The 17726-nt window shown below is 33.2% G+C and overlaps 3 protein-coding genes across 3 annotated transcripts; 1 reads left to right on the forward strand and 2 right to left on the reverse strand.

Annotated features, from left to right (window-relative positions):
- Positions 1 to 999: 999 nt before the first annotated feature.
- On the reverse strand, positions 1000 to 6957 carry LOC124420623. The gene is made up of 4 exons (XM_046954093.1): positions 6630 to 6957; positions 4266 to 5114; positions 1840 to 4203; positions 1000 to 1725 (listed from the first exon to the last, which is right to left on the reverse strand). The coding sequence occupies exons 1-4, from the start codon at positions 6955 to 6957 to the stop codon at positions 1616 to 1618; spliced, it is 3651 nt and encodes a 1216-aa protein (XP_046810049.1). The 3' UTR covers positions 1000 to 1615.
- A 2232-nt stretch (positions 6958 to 9189) lies between these two features.
- LOC111675743 lies at positions 9190 to 9915 on the reverse strand. The gene has a single exon (XM_023436570.2). The coding sequence runs from the start codon at positions 9820 to 9822 to the stop codon at positions 9271 to 9273; it is 552 nt and encodes a 183-aa protein (XP_023292338.2). The 5' UTR covers positions 9823 to 9915; the 3' UTR covers positions 9190 to 9270.
- A 781-nt stretch (positions 9916 to 10696) lies between these two features.
- LOC111675741 (NACHT, LRR and PYD domains-containing protein 5) lies at positions 10697 to 11988 on the forward strand. The gene is made up of 2 exons (XM_023436568.2): positions 10697 to 11093; positions 11155 to 11988. Exons 1-2 carry the CDS (start codon positions 10697 to 10699, stop codon positions 11901 to 11903), a joined length of 1146 nt encoding a protein of 381 aa, XP_023292336.2. The 3' UTR covers positions 11904 to 11988.
- Positions 11989 to 17726: the final 5738 nt, after the last annotated feature.

Consider the following 17726-nt stretch of genomic DNA (forward strand, 5'->3'; position numbering starts at 1 on the left):
TATATCTATTGTATCAATTTTCACAGTTGAGACATCAGATTTTAGAGTTGTTACATCTGTTTTTAACTCATTTACATCGGTTTTAACGAGGCAAACACTATTGTTGACATCACTAAGGGAGAGAGAGTCTTTAAAGCGTTTAGACGGATCATTTTCATGCTCATCATCATCCTCACGCTGTTGTTTTTGTTGATTTGTTGGTGGCTGTCTGTCATCGTAGAATACGTGATACGCGTTGTTGCTGTTAGTGGATGCTTTTCTTGTTTTGCATCTATGGCACTTCCATTCTGCTCTTCTGTCGATTGCCATGGTCGCATACGTTTTTTCGGATAAAGAGCAACAAGGCGAAAAGTGATAGAGAGAGTTACATCCATAACACTTAACGAACTTCAACGACAACTCATTATTACATTGAGAGCACAAACTCATTTTGTTTTTGTTTTAATAAATTGTTATGTTTTTATGTTTAATTTTCTTCTGTTTATTGTTTTGTATTGTTTTGAAGTTATTTTTATTTATTTTATTTACTTAAATCACAATTTTTGGTAGTTGTTTATATTAATTTGTTCACAAAAATATAATTTAAGTTATAATATGGTTTTTAACAGTATAGGTTTTATTGTAACCACTTTTTTAATAAAAATACAGAGCGCAATTAAAAAACTCGACTGTCCGCAATGAAAACACGCAACTAACTAACTAGTTAGTTAGTTATTTAGTTAGTTAGTTAGTTAGTTAGTTAGTTAGTTAGTTAGTTAGTTAGTTAGTTAGTTAGTTAGTTAGTTAGTTAGTTAGTTAGTTAGTTAGTTAGTTAGTTAGTTAGTTAGTTAGTTAGTTAGTTAGTTAGTTAGTTAGTTAGTTAGTTAGTTAGTTAGTTAGTTAGTTAGTTAGTTAGTTAGTTAGTTAGTTAGTTAGTTAGTTAGTTAGTTAGTTAGATAGTTAGTTAGTTAGCTAGTTAGTTAGTTAAATAGTTTATTAGTTAGTTAGTTAGTTTGTTTATGATTTTTAGAATTTTAATATAATATCTTGAATTACCTTTAAATTCGGAATGTAAATAAAGGCCTTCTAATAAAAAGGTTTTCCTTCTCTGTATATTAGATTTCTTTTTTACTTTACAAATTGTTTTACGGTCTTATTTATTCGAAGTTCAAAAATGAATAGAATGATTATTACAAAATTTTTAATTTGCATAGCAAGTGAAACAGATTATTGAAAAAAAGAAGAAATAATAACAATAACAACATAATGGTAAAAACAGTTAATTTTGAGTTACTCTTCATTATCATTACATTAGGTTGTTATTAACACATTACTAGTGTATAGTGAGAGCTAATTTTACATTGAGTAATTTTGTTATTCTTTTTAAATAGATATAAGAGAATATAAAAATATCCCAATATTATAAATAGTACAGTGGGTACTCGAATAATGTTATTAATGTTTATAACACTCTTCTTAATTATTAATTATTAATATTATTTATCTATTTTAAGTTATTTGAATAATTTCACAAAAAAAAATAGGAAAAGCAAATGGTTGAAGAAAAATTTAGTTTTCTGCAACATACTCCCCCCTAGGAAGGAGAAGGATGGCCTATCGTTGGGAGTGTTTTGATTTAGTCAGTAGACTGCGCTATGCTCCGACTCACAGCGTTTGAGCTAGGCTCCATCCTTCTATCCGAGGGTGTAGTTTTGTACTTCAGTGTAGAAATTTCTTCGGTGGAATCTGTAGGTAAAAAACATATTTTAGAAATTGGTCTTTTCATGATTTTATTTTTCGTTAGTATGGATACTACCCGCACCCGACCATCAAGGCCAGGGTGTATCTCTTGAATACGACCTAATATCCATTGAGCTGGTCCACATCTGTCATCAGCAATCAAAACTAAGTCTCCAACTTTAGCATCAGGTTTCGGTGTAAGCCATTTTGGTCGAGCTTGCAAACGATTTAAATATTCCAAGTACCATCTCCTCCAAAAATGTTGCTTAAGTTTTTCTATAGATTTCCATCGATTTAAACGGTTAATGTTAATATCTAGTAAATTTTCCTCTTGAATACATGTCGTTGGCTCGCCTATTATGAAATGAGCTGGTGTTAACGCATCTAAGTCAGACGGGTCTGAAGACAAAGGGCAAAGTGGTCTAGAATTTAATACACTTTCTATTTGACAGAGTAAAGTTGCCAATTCTTCAAAACTTAAAACTCTCTCATGCATTATTCTTTTTAAATGATATTTGACCGACTTCACTCCTGCCTCCCACAGGCCGCCAAAGTTTGGGGAACCAGGAGGAATAAAATGCCATTCAGTACCAATAGATGTTAATGAATTTACCAAATCGTCAGGTAAAGATTTTTTATTCCTATGCAAAAGAACTTGAAGTTCTTTGGAAGCACCGACGAAATTTGTTCCACAGTCGGAATAAATATCTGTGCATCCACCTCTGCGAGATATAAAACGCCGAAATCCGGCTAAAAATGAGTTTGTGGTCATGTCAGATACAGCCTCTAAATGTATGGCTTTAGTAACCATACATACGAACAAACAAATATACCCTTTTGAAATAGCGGCCGATCTTAAGGTACAATTTTTAACAGATATAGGACCTGCGTAGTCGACTCCACTATGTTTAAAAGGTCTGGTGGCATTTAAGCGAATAGATGGTAAATTTCCCATTATTTGTGTAGCAGCTTTCGCTGAATAAGTAAAACAACGCATGCAGTTGGTAATAACAGCCTTGGCCAACTGATTACCAGATATAATCCAATATTTTCTATTTACATATGACATAGTCAAACTGATACCACCATGCAATGTTTTTTCATGAGCATTATGAATTATAAGTTTTGCAAGGGGATTTCTATTAGATAGGAGAATAGGATGTTTAACGTTAAACGGCAGATTAGAATTCTGTAAACGGCCACCAACTCGAATAATTCCCTCTTCGTCTACAAATGGCATAAGTTTTCGAAGAGCTTTTTGTTTAACTTCTCCCTTACGAATGAGTAATTTTAAATCATTGGGAAAATCAATAGCTTGTGTTATTTTTATTAAATTTTCCAGAGTAGCATTCAAAATTGCCGGTGTAAGAGACCCAGTCTCTTTAGAATTTCGATTACTGCTCCTGCTATTATGAATAAATCTGTAGCAAATGGAAATTGCTCTTAATAGGCAAATTAATTTAGAAAATTTATGCAAAAAGTAAGGATATTCACAAGTTTTAATTTTATCTTGCTTTACAGATGATTCATCGGGTAGTTTATTTCCCGAAATAGTATTTACAGAAATGTTACGAAAAGAAGTTGATGAAGATGTGTGAGTTTTAGAAATTTCCTCGAATGTTTCATAATTAGATAGAGGTTTTGGCCATGATGATTGCGGTTCATACAAAAACTTCGGACCATTCCACCATATCTCACACTCTACTAGCTGATGAGGAAAAATACCTCTAGATGCACAATCTGCGGGATTTAATGCAGAGGGTACATATTTCCATTGAAAATAATTGCTATGCCGCTGAATTTCAGCAACTCTATTCGCGACATAAACCGTCCAACTCGAAGGAGGCTTCCTCAGCCAACATAGCACGGTAGAACTGTCACTCCAAAAGAATATATTTTCAATATGTCTGTCTTTGAAGGAGTTTTTTACTCTTTCAGATAATTTTGCTAATAAAGTAGCAGCGCAAAGCTCAAGTCGAGGAATAGAGACTGTTTTAATTGGCGAAATTTTAGATTTCGCTTGTAAGAGATGTACAAAAATCTCATTGGGAGTAATAACTCTGCAATAAATGGCTGCTGCGTATGCCACGGTGGAAGCATCGCAAAAACAGTGAAGTTCTAGCTTAAAATCTTTAGAAACATTAATCCATCTTGGAATTTTAATATTTGAGAATTCAGAAAGAGTCGATCTGTATTCCAACCATTTCTCATTAATATCCGATGGAATTGGGCTGTCCCAGTCTACCTTTTTTCCCCACAATTGTTTAAAAAGAGATTTTGCAACTACAGTGCAAGGAGTAAGCCACCCCAAAGGATCATATACACGAGCCGTCTCGGATAAGATTGTTCGCTTTGAAACTGGACGAGATTCATCAATATTTGTCCTATAAGAAAGAGTATCATCAGTGGTATTCCACTGAATTCCAAGTGTTTTGACAACATTGTCGCCATCAAAATTCAGAGTTAAAGATTTTTCTCTAAACTCTCAGGAATTTTATGAAATAATTCAGGTGAATTTGTGATCCACTTTCGCAAATTACACCCACCTTTCCCCAAAAGTTTACATAAATTCCTTTGTAAAACAATCGCCCTTTCAACTGTCTCAGCACCAGATATAATGTCGTCGACATAAGAATCTGTAACCAAGATCTTAGATTCATCAGGAAATTCATCCTTATAATCTTCCGCCAATTGGCGCAGCACACGTATAGCGAGATATGGGGCTGAAGTCGTTCCATATGTCACAGTGTTTAATTGGTATACAGAGATCTCATCAAGAGGACTATATCGCCATAATATCTGCTGAAATGGACGGTGTAGTGAAATAACTTCAATCTGCCTAAACATTTTTTCAATGTCAGCACTAAAACCAATTCTATGAGTTCTCCATTTGGTGATAATCTGTGGCAGATCATTTTGCAACGCAGGGCCAGGAGATAGTTCTTCATTAAGACATTTTCGATCGTCCATATGGCTACTACCGTCGAACACTACTCTTAACTTGGTTGTGGTGCTATCATCCTTAAGCACACCATGGTGGGGCAAAAAATATGAGTTTTTCAAAATATCTGCGGGATATGTACCGATTTTGGTCATATGACCTAGTGTTTCATATTCGCGCATGAAATCTTTATATATTTCGGAAAACACCGGACGATTTAAAAATGAGCTTTCCAACTGCTTAAAACGCTTTAATGCTCCAATCATGTTATTATGAATTTTAGGAAAAGAATTATGCTTTATCAGTGACTTGAATGGCAAATTGACAACATATCTGCCAGAAGTAGAGCGTGTAGTTGTGGCCTCGAAAAAATGTTCACAAGCAATCTCCTCATCACTCAATTCACGAACTGGAGTAATTTCCTCCTGTTCCCAAAAAGATCGAAGGAGATTTTCTAAAATAACGTTATGAAAATGAATGGTTTTTGTGCGTGTTGATTCTGAAGAACCAGAGAACACCCATCCAAAAATAGTATTTTGAAAGAATAAATTATCATGTACGAAAGATTCACCAGGTATTTTAATTTTGGGCATATATTGGATCCAAGAAGTATATCAATGGGATCCGTTCTATAATAAAATGGATCTGCTAAACTGTCATTATCAATTTTAGGCATAGACAAAGTTTTAACGCAAGTACTCGGTTGATATGACGAGACATTAGGTAGAACTAAGGCTGAGCAGGTTAAACTTGTCAGTAAATCACGTGACAATAAGTCAATATCAACCATTCCTTTAGCTAACTGATCGCTATTTCCTATTCCAGACACATGTGTACGAATTTTGCGTTTTGGAAGACGTAGGAGCTGAACTGCTTCCTCCGTTATCAAACTACCTTGAGCTGCCGGATCCAATAGCGCTCTTAAAGAAAATTGACCATTACTTGTAATTACAGAAAGGCGAATGGTATATAATATAACGTTATGAAATGAATGAGAATTCTGGACTGTAATCCGAGAATTGTCAGATTCTAATAAAACAATGTTAGAATTTTGAACTGAAACGTCATTATCAACATGCAAAACTGTATGATGTGGTTTCTTGCAGGTTCCGCATCTATATAAGGATTTGCAAAGATCGTGATTGTGACCAAGAGAAAAACAATTTCTGCAAATATTTCTATTCTCTAAAAACTCATCCTTTGCCTTCATTGGTAGTGCCAAAAATTTATAGCATTGAGAAAGATAATGATTTCTTTCACAAAATAAACATGAAATCGATTTAGATTTACTCACATTTCCGTTATGTACGTGCGTTTGTCTCCTATTCCTCGTCTGATTATTCTTTTGAACAGTTTCAGATGTGGAGGAAACAGAATCATTAATTGATTCTAAAGTTCTAAAGGTATTCTCAAGAAAAGAAAAACCAATCTGATCTGTTTGGTACATCCGTTGAGGATTTTAGCGATTGTTCCCATTCCCTTCTTGTTTGTTGGTCAAGTTTCTGACAGAGTATAGGAATAAGTAAGGGATCCCATTCAGAAGTTCGAATTCCCAGATTTTCAAAAGAATTTATACATTCTTGTGTAATATCCAATAAAATTTTTATACTTTGAAAAGTCCCATCCGATTTTGGAACATTATAAAGCCTAATGGCAAGATTATCCACAATCTTTCGCCTATTGTGGTATCTTAACTCCAACATATTCCATGCCGAGTCATAGTTAGCCTCTGTAACAGATATAGATTTGATGAGAGATGCTGCTTCTCCCGACAACGTTCCCTTCAGATAGTAAAATTTCTGAATTTTGGAAAGAGAAGTATTGGAATGTACTAACGATAGATATATATCCCGGAACGGGATCCAATCTAAATATTGACCTGAGAATTCCGGTAAAGAAATCCTAGGTAAGCGCGCGTCCACACTTTTAATCGTTTCCGACCTGCTGTTAGTAAAAGCAAAAGTGCTACTAAGTGGTGAACGATTAGTATCATCCCTATGCATAATATCAAATAATTTGCCCTTAAAAGTGAAATATATGTCAGAAAATTCAAAGTAGCAATCTTCAACCATGTATGGAACATCATCCATATTCAAGGAAGTTTCACGTATTACTCGAGTGATTTCATCATGCTGATATTTGAATTGCTGAAAAAGTGAATCAAGTTCCTGCGTAAGGCTCTCAATATAACCTAGTGATTTTTCGGAATCATGTTTCAACGAAAACCTAGCATTGAGTTTATTCAATGTGGAAAGCAAATCACGTTGTGTAGCAATTAAAGACTGAAGATCACTCATGATTTAAATTTAGAAAACTCAACAAAACAAAAAAAAAAGTATTAGAGAATAAATTAAATATTTATTTTATCCAGAAATGGAATTCTAAAAATCAGGTTATGATGAAGAACAACTAAAGTAGAATTTGGTGTACAGAAGTACAATACCGTTAAATCCAAAGATTCAGATAAAGATTTAATAAAATATGTTACAATTGATATCTAACAAGAATGCTTGTCTAAACCAATGTGGGTTTGTACAGAAGTACGTAGTATTCTCCAGATCAAATTAAAATGTAATAATATTGAAAACGTTTCCGTATTATAATACAGAAGTATTGAAAAGTTTGAGGTTACTTTTCAACAATAACGTTGTACAGATGTACAATATAAGGCTCAACTATCAGAAATGATTCCAAATAAAATTAAAACACGCGTTTATGATAAACGAGCAATATTCTGGAGAACAATGATATGAAGATAAAAGAATACTCCAGACTTGCAATAAAGTGCAAGAACGTGTAGTAGTTTCAATTGAAATACGAGAAATTTAGATGTTTAAAATGTACAGATGTACAAAAAAAATATTATAAATAATAAAAAAAAGTCGAAATCAGACCGCAAAACTTATGTAATCTCAGTCACAAGTAAACCAAAAATACACGAGGTCTTTTCTCCCTCTTCACTTAAAATACGAATAAATATTCACTAAATGATTAAAATTTCCAGACGAGAAAGGAGTTCCCGGGTTTCGGCACCAATGTTTATGATTTTTAGAATTTTAATATAATATCTTGAATTACCTTTAAATTCGGAATGTAAATAAAGGCCTTCTAATAAAAAGGTTTTCCTTCTCTGTATATTAGATTTCTTTTTTACTTTACAAATTGTTTTACGGTCTTATTTATTCGAAGTTCAAAAATGAATAGAATGATTATTACAAAATTTTTAATTTGCATAGCAAGTGAAACAGATTATTGAAAAAAAGAAGAAATAATAACAATAACAACATAATGGTAAAAACAGTTAATTTTGAGTTACTCTTCATTATCATTACATTAGGTTGTTATTAACACATTACTAGTGTATAGTGAGAGCTAATTTTACATTGAGTAATTTTGTTATTCTTTTTAAATAGATATAAGAGAATATAAAAATATCCCAATATTATAAATAGTACAGTGGGTACTCGAATAATGTTATTAATGTTTATAACACTCTTCTTAATTATTAATTATTAATATTATTTATCTATTTTAAGTTATTTGAATAATTTCACAAAAAAAAATAGGAAAAGCAAATGGTTGAAGAAAAATTTAGTTTTCTGCAACATAGTTAGTTAGTTAGTTAGTTAGTTAGTTAGTTAGTTAGTTAGTTAGTAAGTAAGTTAGTTAGTTAGTTAGTTAGTTAGTTAGTTAGTTAGTTAGTTAGTTAGTTAGTTAGTTAGTTAGTTAGTTAGTTAGTTAGTTAGTTAGTCAGTTAGTGAGTTAGTTAGTTAGTTAGTTAGTTAGTTATCCTGGAGGGAAGAGGTATGTTGAATCAACTCCAATTCGTTGTTTCCATAAAATTAGGAACACATTTTTTAATTTATTCCCAAAATCATCAAAATAAAATTTATTAACAAATATTATTAAAAAAAATCTCCTCTCTACTTCCAATCACCAACTTCATAATCCCACTTTGAAGCCAAACCAGTTATAGGATTCATCTCCAATGCAAAAATAAGTTAGTTAGTTAGTTAGTTAGTTAGTTAGTTAGTTAGTTAGTTAGTTAGTTAGTTAGTTAGTTTGTTAGTTAGTTAGTTAGTTAGTTAGTTAGTTAGTTAGTTAGTTAGTTAGTTAGTTAGTTTGTTAGTTAGTTAGTTTGTTAGTTAGTTAGTTAGTTAGTTAGTTAGTTAGTTAGCTAGTTAGTTAGTTAAATAGTTTATTAGTTAGTTAGTTAGTTAGTTAGTTAGTTAGTTAGTTAGTTAGTTAGTTAGTTAGTTAGTAAGTAAGTTAGTTAGTTAGTTAGTTAGTTAGTTAGTTAGTTAGTTAGTTAGTTAGTTAGTTAGTTAGTTAGTCAGTTAGTGAGTTAGTTAGTTAGTTAGTTAGTTAGTTAGTTAGTTAGTTAGTTAGTTAGTTAGTTAGTTAGTTAGTTAGTTAGTCAGTTAGTTAGTTAGTTAGTTAGTTAGTTAGTTAGTTAGTTAGTTAGTTAGTTAGTTATCCTGGAGGGAAGAGATATGTTGAATCAACTCCAATTCGTTGTTTCCATAAAATTATGAACACATTTTTTAATTTAATTCCAAAATAATCAAAATAAAATTTATTAACAAATATTATTACAAAAAATTTCCTCTCTACTTCCAATCACCAACTTCATAATCCCACTTTGAAGCCAAACCAGTTATAGGATTCATCTCCAATGCAATAATTCTCTTCAACTGAGCCTGACGACGATCTTCGGCAAACGTATCGGGCAGATCTTGATGATAAACATTGACAGTATAACAAAAGAGCAGACCTATAGTACAGGCCCATAGTGCAATGCCCAAATGCAATTTCCATTCACCGGTAGGTGCTTTCATTTCAGCAAATGTGCGACAGAAACTATAACGATACAAGCGCTTAATCTCATCTTTAGATAATTTCTTCCAATCTTCTTCCTCTTTCTTACGGAGGGCACAAATTTCAGGGCTGGGCTCTTGAAAACGTATGGCTGGCATAGGAAAATCTACAAGATCAACATAAATCGGTGCACCATTAACACCAAACCCAACATATTCACGTTTACCGCACATGGTGTTGGTATAATCATGACTGGTCGCTCGTTTGCTTATGGTTAGTGGAGGGGATTTTATCGATTTCCATAGTTGTTGACGGGAAATCAATTTGGAAATTTGAAGGGCCATTTATGATTAGTAATTCAATATTATTCGATATTAATTTGATTTTATTTATGTGAAAATTTAAATAATTTTGATTTTTAGGTTTGACAGCAATGAAGTACTTTGTATAGTGAAGTGAATATAAACAAATAGGGAAATTATTCTATAAGTTAATTTGATTAAATATACATCTTCCCTTCACGGCGAACAAACAAACAAACTAACTAACTAAATAACTAACTAACTAACTAACTAACTAACTAACTAACTAACTAACTAACTAACTAACTAACTAACTAACTAACTTTCTATCTATCTATCTATCTATCTATCTATCTATCTATCTATCCATCCATCTATCTATCTATCTATCTATCTATCTATCTATCTATCTATCTATCTATCTATCTATCTGTCTGTCTGTCTATCTATTTATCTATCTATCTATCTATCTATCTATCTATCTATCTATCTATCTATCTATCTATCTATCTATCTATCTATCTATCTATCTATCTATCTATCTATCTATCTATCTATCTATCTATCTATCTATATATCTATCTATCTATCTATCTATCTATCTATCTATCTATCTATCTATCTATCTATCTATCTATCTATATATCTATATATTTATCTATCATCATCCTCATGATTATTATAGGGCCTCATTTGACCCTAGCCTTGAAAAAAACGTGCACAGTTTTTTTCAACAATAAATGTATATCTGAGGCAAGGTACAATTCAACTTAAATGTTTTATTATGAAAACTACATTTTTTTGTAAAGGTTTAGGGTATTATATGGACGGCATTGCCCGACTATGATTTCTTACTTGTTATGTTATGTGACATATTTCTGAACATTTTGTATATATTTCGTTTCTAATCCTCAAAATGTGTGATTATCCCTGTTCAAAACCTATAATCGAGAAAAAATTTCGTCCATTAACTCTGCTATTACTCGATTGTTGGCAACGTGAATATGATAAGCGACCATATCGCAATTTCAAATTTGAACGTATAAAATTTGAGGAACGGTTGGAGAGAAACTATGATTCAAAACAAGATTTCACAACCATTGTATTATTTTTAAAGAAACGTTCTCTTTATTCCATAAAATTAGTGGGCTTGACTCTTCACCAACAACCCGTTCGCATAATTTATGATTTTGTTGAAGGTTTGCAAAAATTAAAACGTATAGAATTGAAATTAATGGAATTACCTTTGGAATTCTTTCAAATACTCGATTATAATGCAGAACTAATGAAGCTTAAGGAATTATCTTTAGAAGGTAAGAAATTATGAAGGCGGTTAAAGTTAGGAATCTAATAGATTTTGGTTTTCACTTCTAGGCACCGCCTTAACCGACAAGGATATTTTATGTTTACATTCTTTTATAATTAAATCGAAAACATTGCAAATTTTAAATATCTCCTGCTGCAGCATTAATCAGTATAATTTTGCTCTATTAGCCGATGCCATATACAAATCACCCACTTTAAACTCTTGCAATATGTCACACCTTTTGGGTCTACATTTGACTCTGGATTCGCAGAAAATAGCTCACATTATAGCAACTTTAATATGGCAAAATAAATTACAAGAATTGATATTGGAAAACTGTGGCCTTTTAGGACACGATATGGAAATTTTAGCAGAATATTTATACGATATATCATCAAAACTACAATCACTAAACGTTTCTTTTAATAAAATCGGTTCAAATGGTGCTCTAGAACTTTTCAAAGCCATTTCAAAGAGTAAAACTTTAAAAAATTTAAAAATGACAGGCTGTAGTTTAGGTTCACATGGCGGTGAAATAGTGGCTCAATATTTAAGTTCATGTTGGAATCTAGAGTCGTTAGCTCTACAATATAATACTATTTCAGCCGAGGTGATCAATATGATTTTGTTGTGTATGAAAAAACCTTGTAAATTGATGAAATTGTATTTATATGGTGGCAACAGATTTAATACACGTACAGGTGATATTTTAAGGAGACTATTGGAATCAGGAGTTTTACCGCAGGATTTTATAGATATAACTGTGACATTTGATGATACTTTGCCGGGTTATAGAGTTATACCATGGTTGCCGTAAATATTACATTTTATATCTTTTACTAAATTTTGGAAATACAATTTTAGATAATTACTAGCTTCGCTACCCTAAAAGCAAAATAAATAAAAAATCAATTTATTATATTGAAAAATCTCTGTATAATAGTCTTTTATATAGAAACCTGTCTCTATATAAATTTTTTCTGCCGGAAAATGAACATTTATAGTAGTTTTCACAAATTTAATATTGTCTCAATATTGTGTGGCAACACTTTTCAATTTGCAATTACAATTTAAAATAGTGGCAACTTTGTTCAAATTGGTGAATTTATTTTTCGAAATACATGTGTGATTCCAATCTTTATCAGCGGCTACGTTTAAGCCGGCTTAGCTTTTGAGCCGAAAAAAACGGCGGCGGCGCGGCTTTAAATATATTACCGGCGGCCAGCCGCCGCCGATTTGAGCCGTTTCGGCTTGTATCTCTGATGGGGACTCACAGTACGCCGTTTTATCTCCAAAATTTTCGTACATAATAAAGTTCTTCTTGCAAAAATTGAAGAATCTTGTTTTATTAGTTTCTCGAATAAACGAAGTCTTGCATTTAATTCATATGGTAGGCGCAGAGCACCCCACCTTTATAGTCCTCCCGTTATTCTCTGAATGTTCATATGAATGTCAAAGTTCTTCAATAAAAATTTTCAGATTTTAGCTCTAATAGTTTCTCAGATATACGACTTATTCTATTTAGTTCATTAGGGCGCTCTGAGTCCCTAATGATGAAAGCCCGCTATTTTTTTCCCCAAAATCTTCAGATAAATATTGAAGTTTTTGGTGCAAAATTCGAAGAATTTACTTTAATTAGCTTCACAGATAAACGATTTTTTTATTTTACGATATACGAATTTAATATTTTCTTAATATGGGCGTGGCAACTTTGCTAATGGAATACGACCACATTATAATGACATAATAATGCCGGTTTTTATACCTAACATCAGTGGTGTTAGAGGTTATACATACATACGATTATCATTCTGTATGTAATACCAAGAAATATTCATCTGAGTCCAATATATTGGTCCCTATCATAAATTGACAGTCGACTTGATCCTCTGTCTGTCTATCTAAAAATGCTCATGTTTAATATTAAATAAAAGGAATGACTCAAATTCACCCAAAAGTTCAATTATTGTCTTAAAAAGTCTGGTATTGAAAAAAACATACTACGATTATAAATCTATATCGGCCAACAATTGGTCATAGCTCCTATATAGGGTCCACTTCTTAAAATCGCAATATACACCAAATCTGAAAAAATACGCCTAGGCCTCTAGCTGGCCTGTGCGCTTCTTAACCAGAGCCTCAGCTGGGATTCGAACCCACCACCTCCTGTCTACCAGACTAGAACATTTCTTACATAACTATTAAAAATAAATAAGAGTTCTATATTCGGCTGTGCATCATTTATACCCTTCATAATGATTTGGTAAAAAATAAAACAATGAGTACCAAAAAGTCCTATCTTAAAGTTTATTTTATAGAAAATTCAAAAGTACCAAAAGTACCTTTAGAAAAAAGAAAAATCAGGGCTGTATATACCTTGATTCCATACCTTGTCCATAGATTCAATATTAAAAAAAATTCAAAAAATACCTTTTAAAAAACGAAAAAATTTCAAAAAGTTTCTTTTTATGAGTTTTCACCTAATTCCGACTCTACATACTTAAATTCATGTTTCCAGGTTTATTATTATAGGTACCTTTTTTCTCTTGGACCAGCACTCAGGGAATGACCCCTACTCATGTAGTGCATTTTGCTGGAACTAAAAAATAGCTTGTGGACATTTGATTTAAACCTTTTCACATTGAAAGTGGCGAGAAATAGTTCTGCAGGAAGTTTGTTCCATATACGAACAGTGCGGCTGAAGAATGAATTTTGCTGTAATGTGTTATGCGGTCCACTGGCCAATCGACCACAAATAGATGTGTTTTTGAAGACAGTCGTGTGCTACGTAAAAATATACGGGTATCGGGAACGAGTTCCCTAATTTCAGAGGAACATATTCCATTATAGTATCGATAGAACACCCCACATTGCGACGGTGCTTCAGTGAAAAAATAGAGTTAGATATTCTAATGTCACCGATAAGTATCTTCGCACTCTCTTGTACGCAGTCGACTAGCTCCAAAATAGACTTCGAAGCTCCGGCCCATACATGGTGAAATACACCCCACATTGCGACGGCGCTCCAGTGAATCGATAGAGTTAGATATTCTACTGTCACCAATAAGTACCTTCGCCGTCTCTTGTACGCGGTCGAGTAGCTCCAAAATAAACTTCGGAGCTGCGGCCATGGAAGTTGTATTCCATTTTCGGTCGGATAAAGGTGGTGTAAATAGTGAGAAGAAGTTTAAATACAATTGAATGCTTCTTTCGACAGTTGGAACATTTTTTTAGTCCATCGGACATCGCACTGTATTTTCATACCCAAACCATCAAGTATTTCTTAATATTTACACCACCCATAAATATAGATGGACTAATATTATCAAAATAAACAAAATCGACTCAGTTTACATGGCCCATTCAGAGATTTTTTAACCGATTTATTCATATTGCTCCTAATTGCCCCAATCTCTAGAGCGCTTGACGTATATGTAAATGAATAGGAATGGCAGATATTGCTGTCATCGGCAAAAGAGTTGATAGAGTTGGAAGTTTGACATAGAATGTCATTTATGAAGATAAAAAATAGGGTAGGAGAAAGAACGGAGCCTTGCGGTACCCCTTGAATTATTCTTGAACTCGTTTGATGGGATCCCATCTAAAACAACTCGTACAGTGCGATCACTGAGAAAGTTCAAGCATGTAGAAAATTTTCCGGCTAGTGTCGAAGAGGACTACTTAAAGACCATTTTCGCCATGGCTTTGACATTATTCGTTTCGAAAACAGAGTTTCCAATTAAATTGCCGAAAGAATTCGTTGAGCTCAGCCCAACGAGACTTTTCGTAGATAAAAATTTAACGTTTCGTAGCTGGTTGTGAGACGTTGCAAATTTTCGAGAGCGAAAAGGAGTCGGAAATGGTGCAGTGATCCGAATTTCCCAGACTTGTTAGGATGTGGTCTTCTGAAAACTGATTTCAACATACACACAGTCATCGCCGCGGAGGCATGTTACATTGGCGAGACGTCCGCCTTGGTGTTATTGCAAACCTCCAGTCTGGCCGGGACTGAAAAATTGGTTACAGTCTAGTGCTTGGCTTAGTCCTTGCAAAGATTGCCAGAGGTCAGACCAAAGCACCGCATAATCTGGTACTACGGTTGGCCAGTTGCCCACAGGACTATGTCCTGGCTGGTCAGTTGGTTGAGGTTCCTTCGGGATCCACGTAGTGTCTGTGGTTTAAAGCCAAATTCGCGGGGAGAGTAAGTGGCAGTTAAAAGACTGATGCATGATAATAGTCAATATTTCGGGATAAGTTTGGTGCTGTTGCCGAAAACAACAGATACACCACAGAGGAGTGGCTGTGGGACTAAGCGTTGGAATTGAGTTGGTATTAATTGTATATGGTACGGGATGAATGTGGGGTACGGCGGGCCTCACCCACACGCCTATCTATAATAAATGTGTCGTATGTTTTTCTCATATGAATGTGTCGTATGAATGAGATGTGTGCTAGGTTGAATGATGATGGATGAAAGGTACCATATACATTTAATACTACTGAATTTTCCTTCCTTGTCCAGATATGTTCAGAGTATACTCTGTCAGTGTGTCCCTGTGGGTAAGATCAATGTCTACGGCTTATTGATGTATCATACTTCGGTCCACCGGGCTGAATCAACAGAGATCACCCAATGATCAGAGAGTAGATAGCTCGAGTACTCCAGCAAAGTACTTGTGCATGGACCGGCCAAAGCCAATATACAAAAATAGCCACCTGCGTTCTTCATTTAAGAACAAAGGGGCGATGGTAGACCGTTCTCAAGTCTACCCAGTGGATGAAAAAGACCACCGTGAGATAAGGCCGTCAAGGGAGGTGCTCACGTTAAAACTCTCGACAGTCATATTCACAGACAGACGGACATGGCTAAATCGACTTCACTATCTTTAAGGATCCAGAATGTATATACTTTACACATGTAAAAACAATAATTCTGTGGTTCATTTTTGGGAATTGTTCCCATAATTTCTTTTTTTTCCGATCTGACCAAATTACACATGAAGAAGCGTTCAGTCAGAGAAAATTACATGCTCTTTGCCTAATTCTAATAACTCCAATAATTTCTCAAGACCAATTTACAACGAAAGCAGAATTACATGCGTTCTAAAACTAATTGTGGTACTAATACACTATTCCAAGAGCTTTTATGAAGTAGAGCTTTTATGAAATAGAGCTTTTATGAGGACTATATCGAATGTAGTATGATTTCTAGTATAATTCACATTATGCATAGAAATCATTATGTGAATTATAGAAGAAATATGTGAGACTTGTTATAAATCATAATTGCAGCATAATGGTTTATTGACTATAGGGTCAAAATGAGGTAACACAAGATATGTATGTATGTAATAAATAAAACATTTTTACATGTTTACAAATTATCTCTTAATGAACAGAACTAAACATTCTCTAAATATTTTAAAAGAACAAAAATATCTAGTAAATTCCAAAAAAAAACTTTAAAAATTTTCCATTGCATCAAAAATACTCTTGGATTCAGTTACAAGTATAAACCCGCTGTAATACATCTGCATACCTAATTGCATGAAGTTCTTAAAAATGTCAGTTACAAACCCAAACACGTCATAATCATCATCGTCCACAATCATCATACCACTTTTATTTTCATTTACAATCAAAACAAATACATTATGACCATTTATTGTCAACGAACGTAGGTAATTGTCCTGCAGACCATTTAAGTCGTCAGTTAGTCTTCACACCGAAAGAAGTCATTTAAAGAACGAAAAGGCAGAAAATAACTTCATGGAATGTTATGGCGATTGACTCTATTTTCATCTGCACGTATTCTATAAATAAAACAATTAAATTGTATTTAGTAATTGTGTTTATAAACATATTTATTTATTAATAGAATGAAATTGTATTGTGGCACGTGTCTGCCGCAATGGTTCTGTTGTCTTTCCCATTGAATTGTTTATTTCGTTTTATCTTTATCATAAACAGATGGATGATGGATGATGAGACTGGAAATGTTGTGTTGGAGTGTCTGTTGAAGTGAATCAAAATAAAGTAATCTTCATCTTGTTTGTTTCACCAGTTGCTTTTTTTCTGTCATTTGTGTAGTTTTATTTTTTTTTATTTCCTCTCATTGTCATCTTACCATGTGACAATGATAATAATAAAGATGATGACAATGACAATGATGCTGCTGTTAATGGCGACAATGGTGAGAATGGCAATTCGTGTGTCACAAATAAAATTGTTGTATCTTTATTATAATGATTCTATTTTTTTATATACGATTATAATGTTTAAGCTAACTGTTGTTTTGTTATATTTAAGAAATAATTTCTAAATTGTGGTCATATCTTTCCGGTATATTTTAATATACAAACATATATTTAGCTAGAAATATAAAAGGTGGTCTATTTGAAAAATGCTATAAGAAGAGAATTATTAACAAATTCCGAAACATCTTTCCATATATGTTATGGTTCACATAAAAAATTAACGTTAAATATTTATATGATTTTGTTCAGTCCTAGTTTAAATGTTTTAAAAACTCGTTCAGTTCTAGTTCAGTTCTAGTTCAGTTCTAAATCAGTTCTAGTTCAGTTCTAGTTCAGTTCTAGTTCAGTTCTAGTTCAGTTCTAGTTCAGTTCTAGTTCAGTTC

Source organism: Lucilia cuprina, chromosome 6 (assembly GCF_022045245.1).
Source record: "Lucilia cuprina isolate Lc7/37 chromosome 6, ASM2204524v1, whole genome shotgun sequence".
Classification (NCBI taxonomy): Eukaryota; Metazoa; Arthropoda; class Insecta; order Diptera; family Calliphoridae; genus Lucilia; species Lucilia cuprina.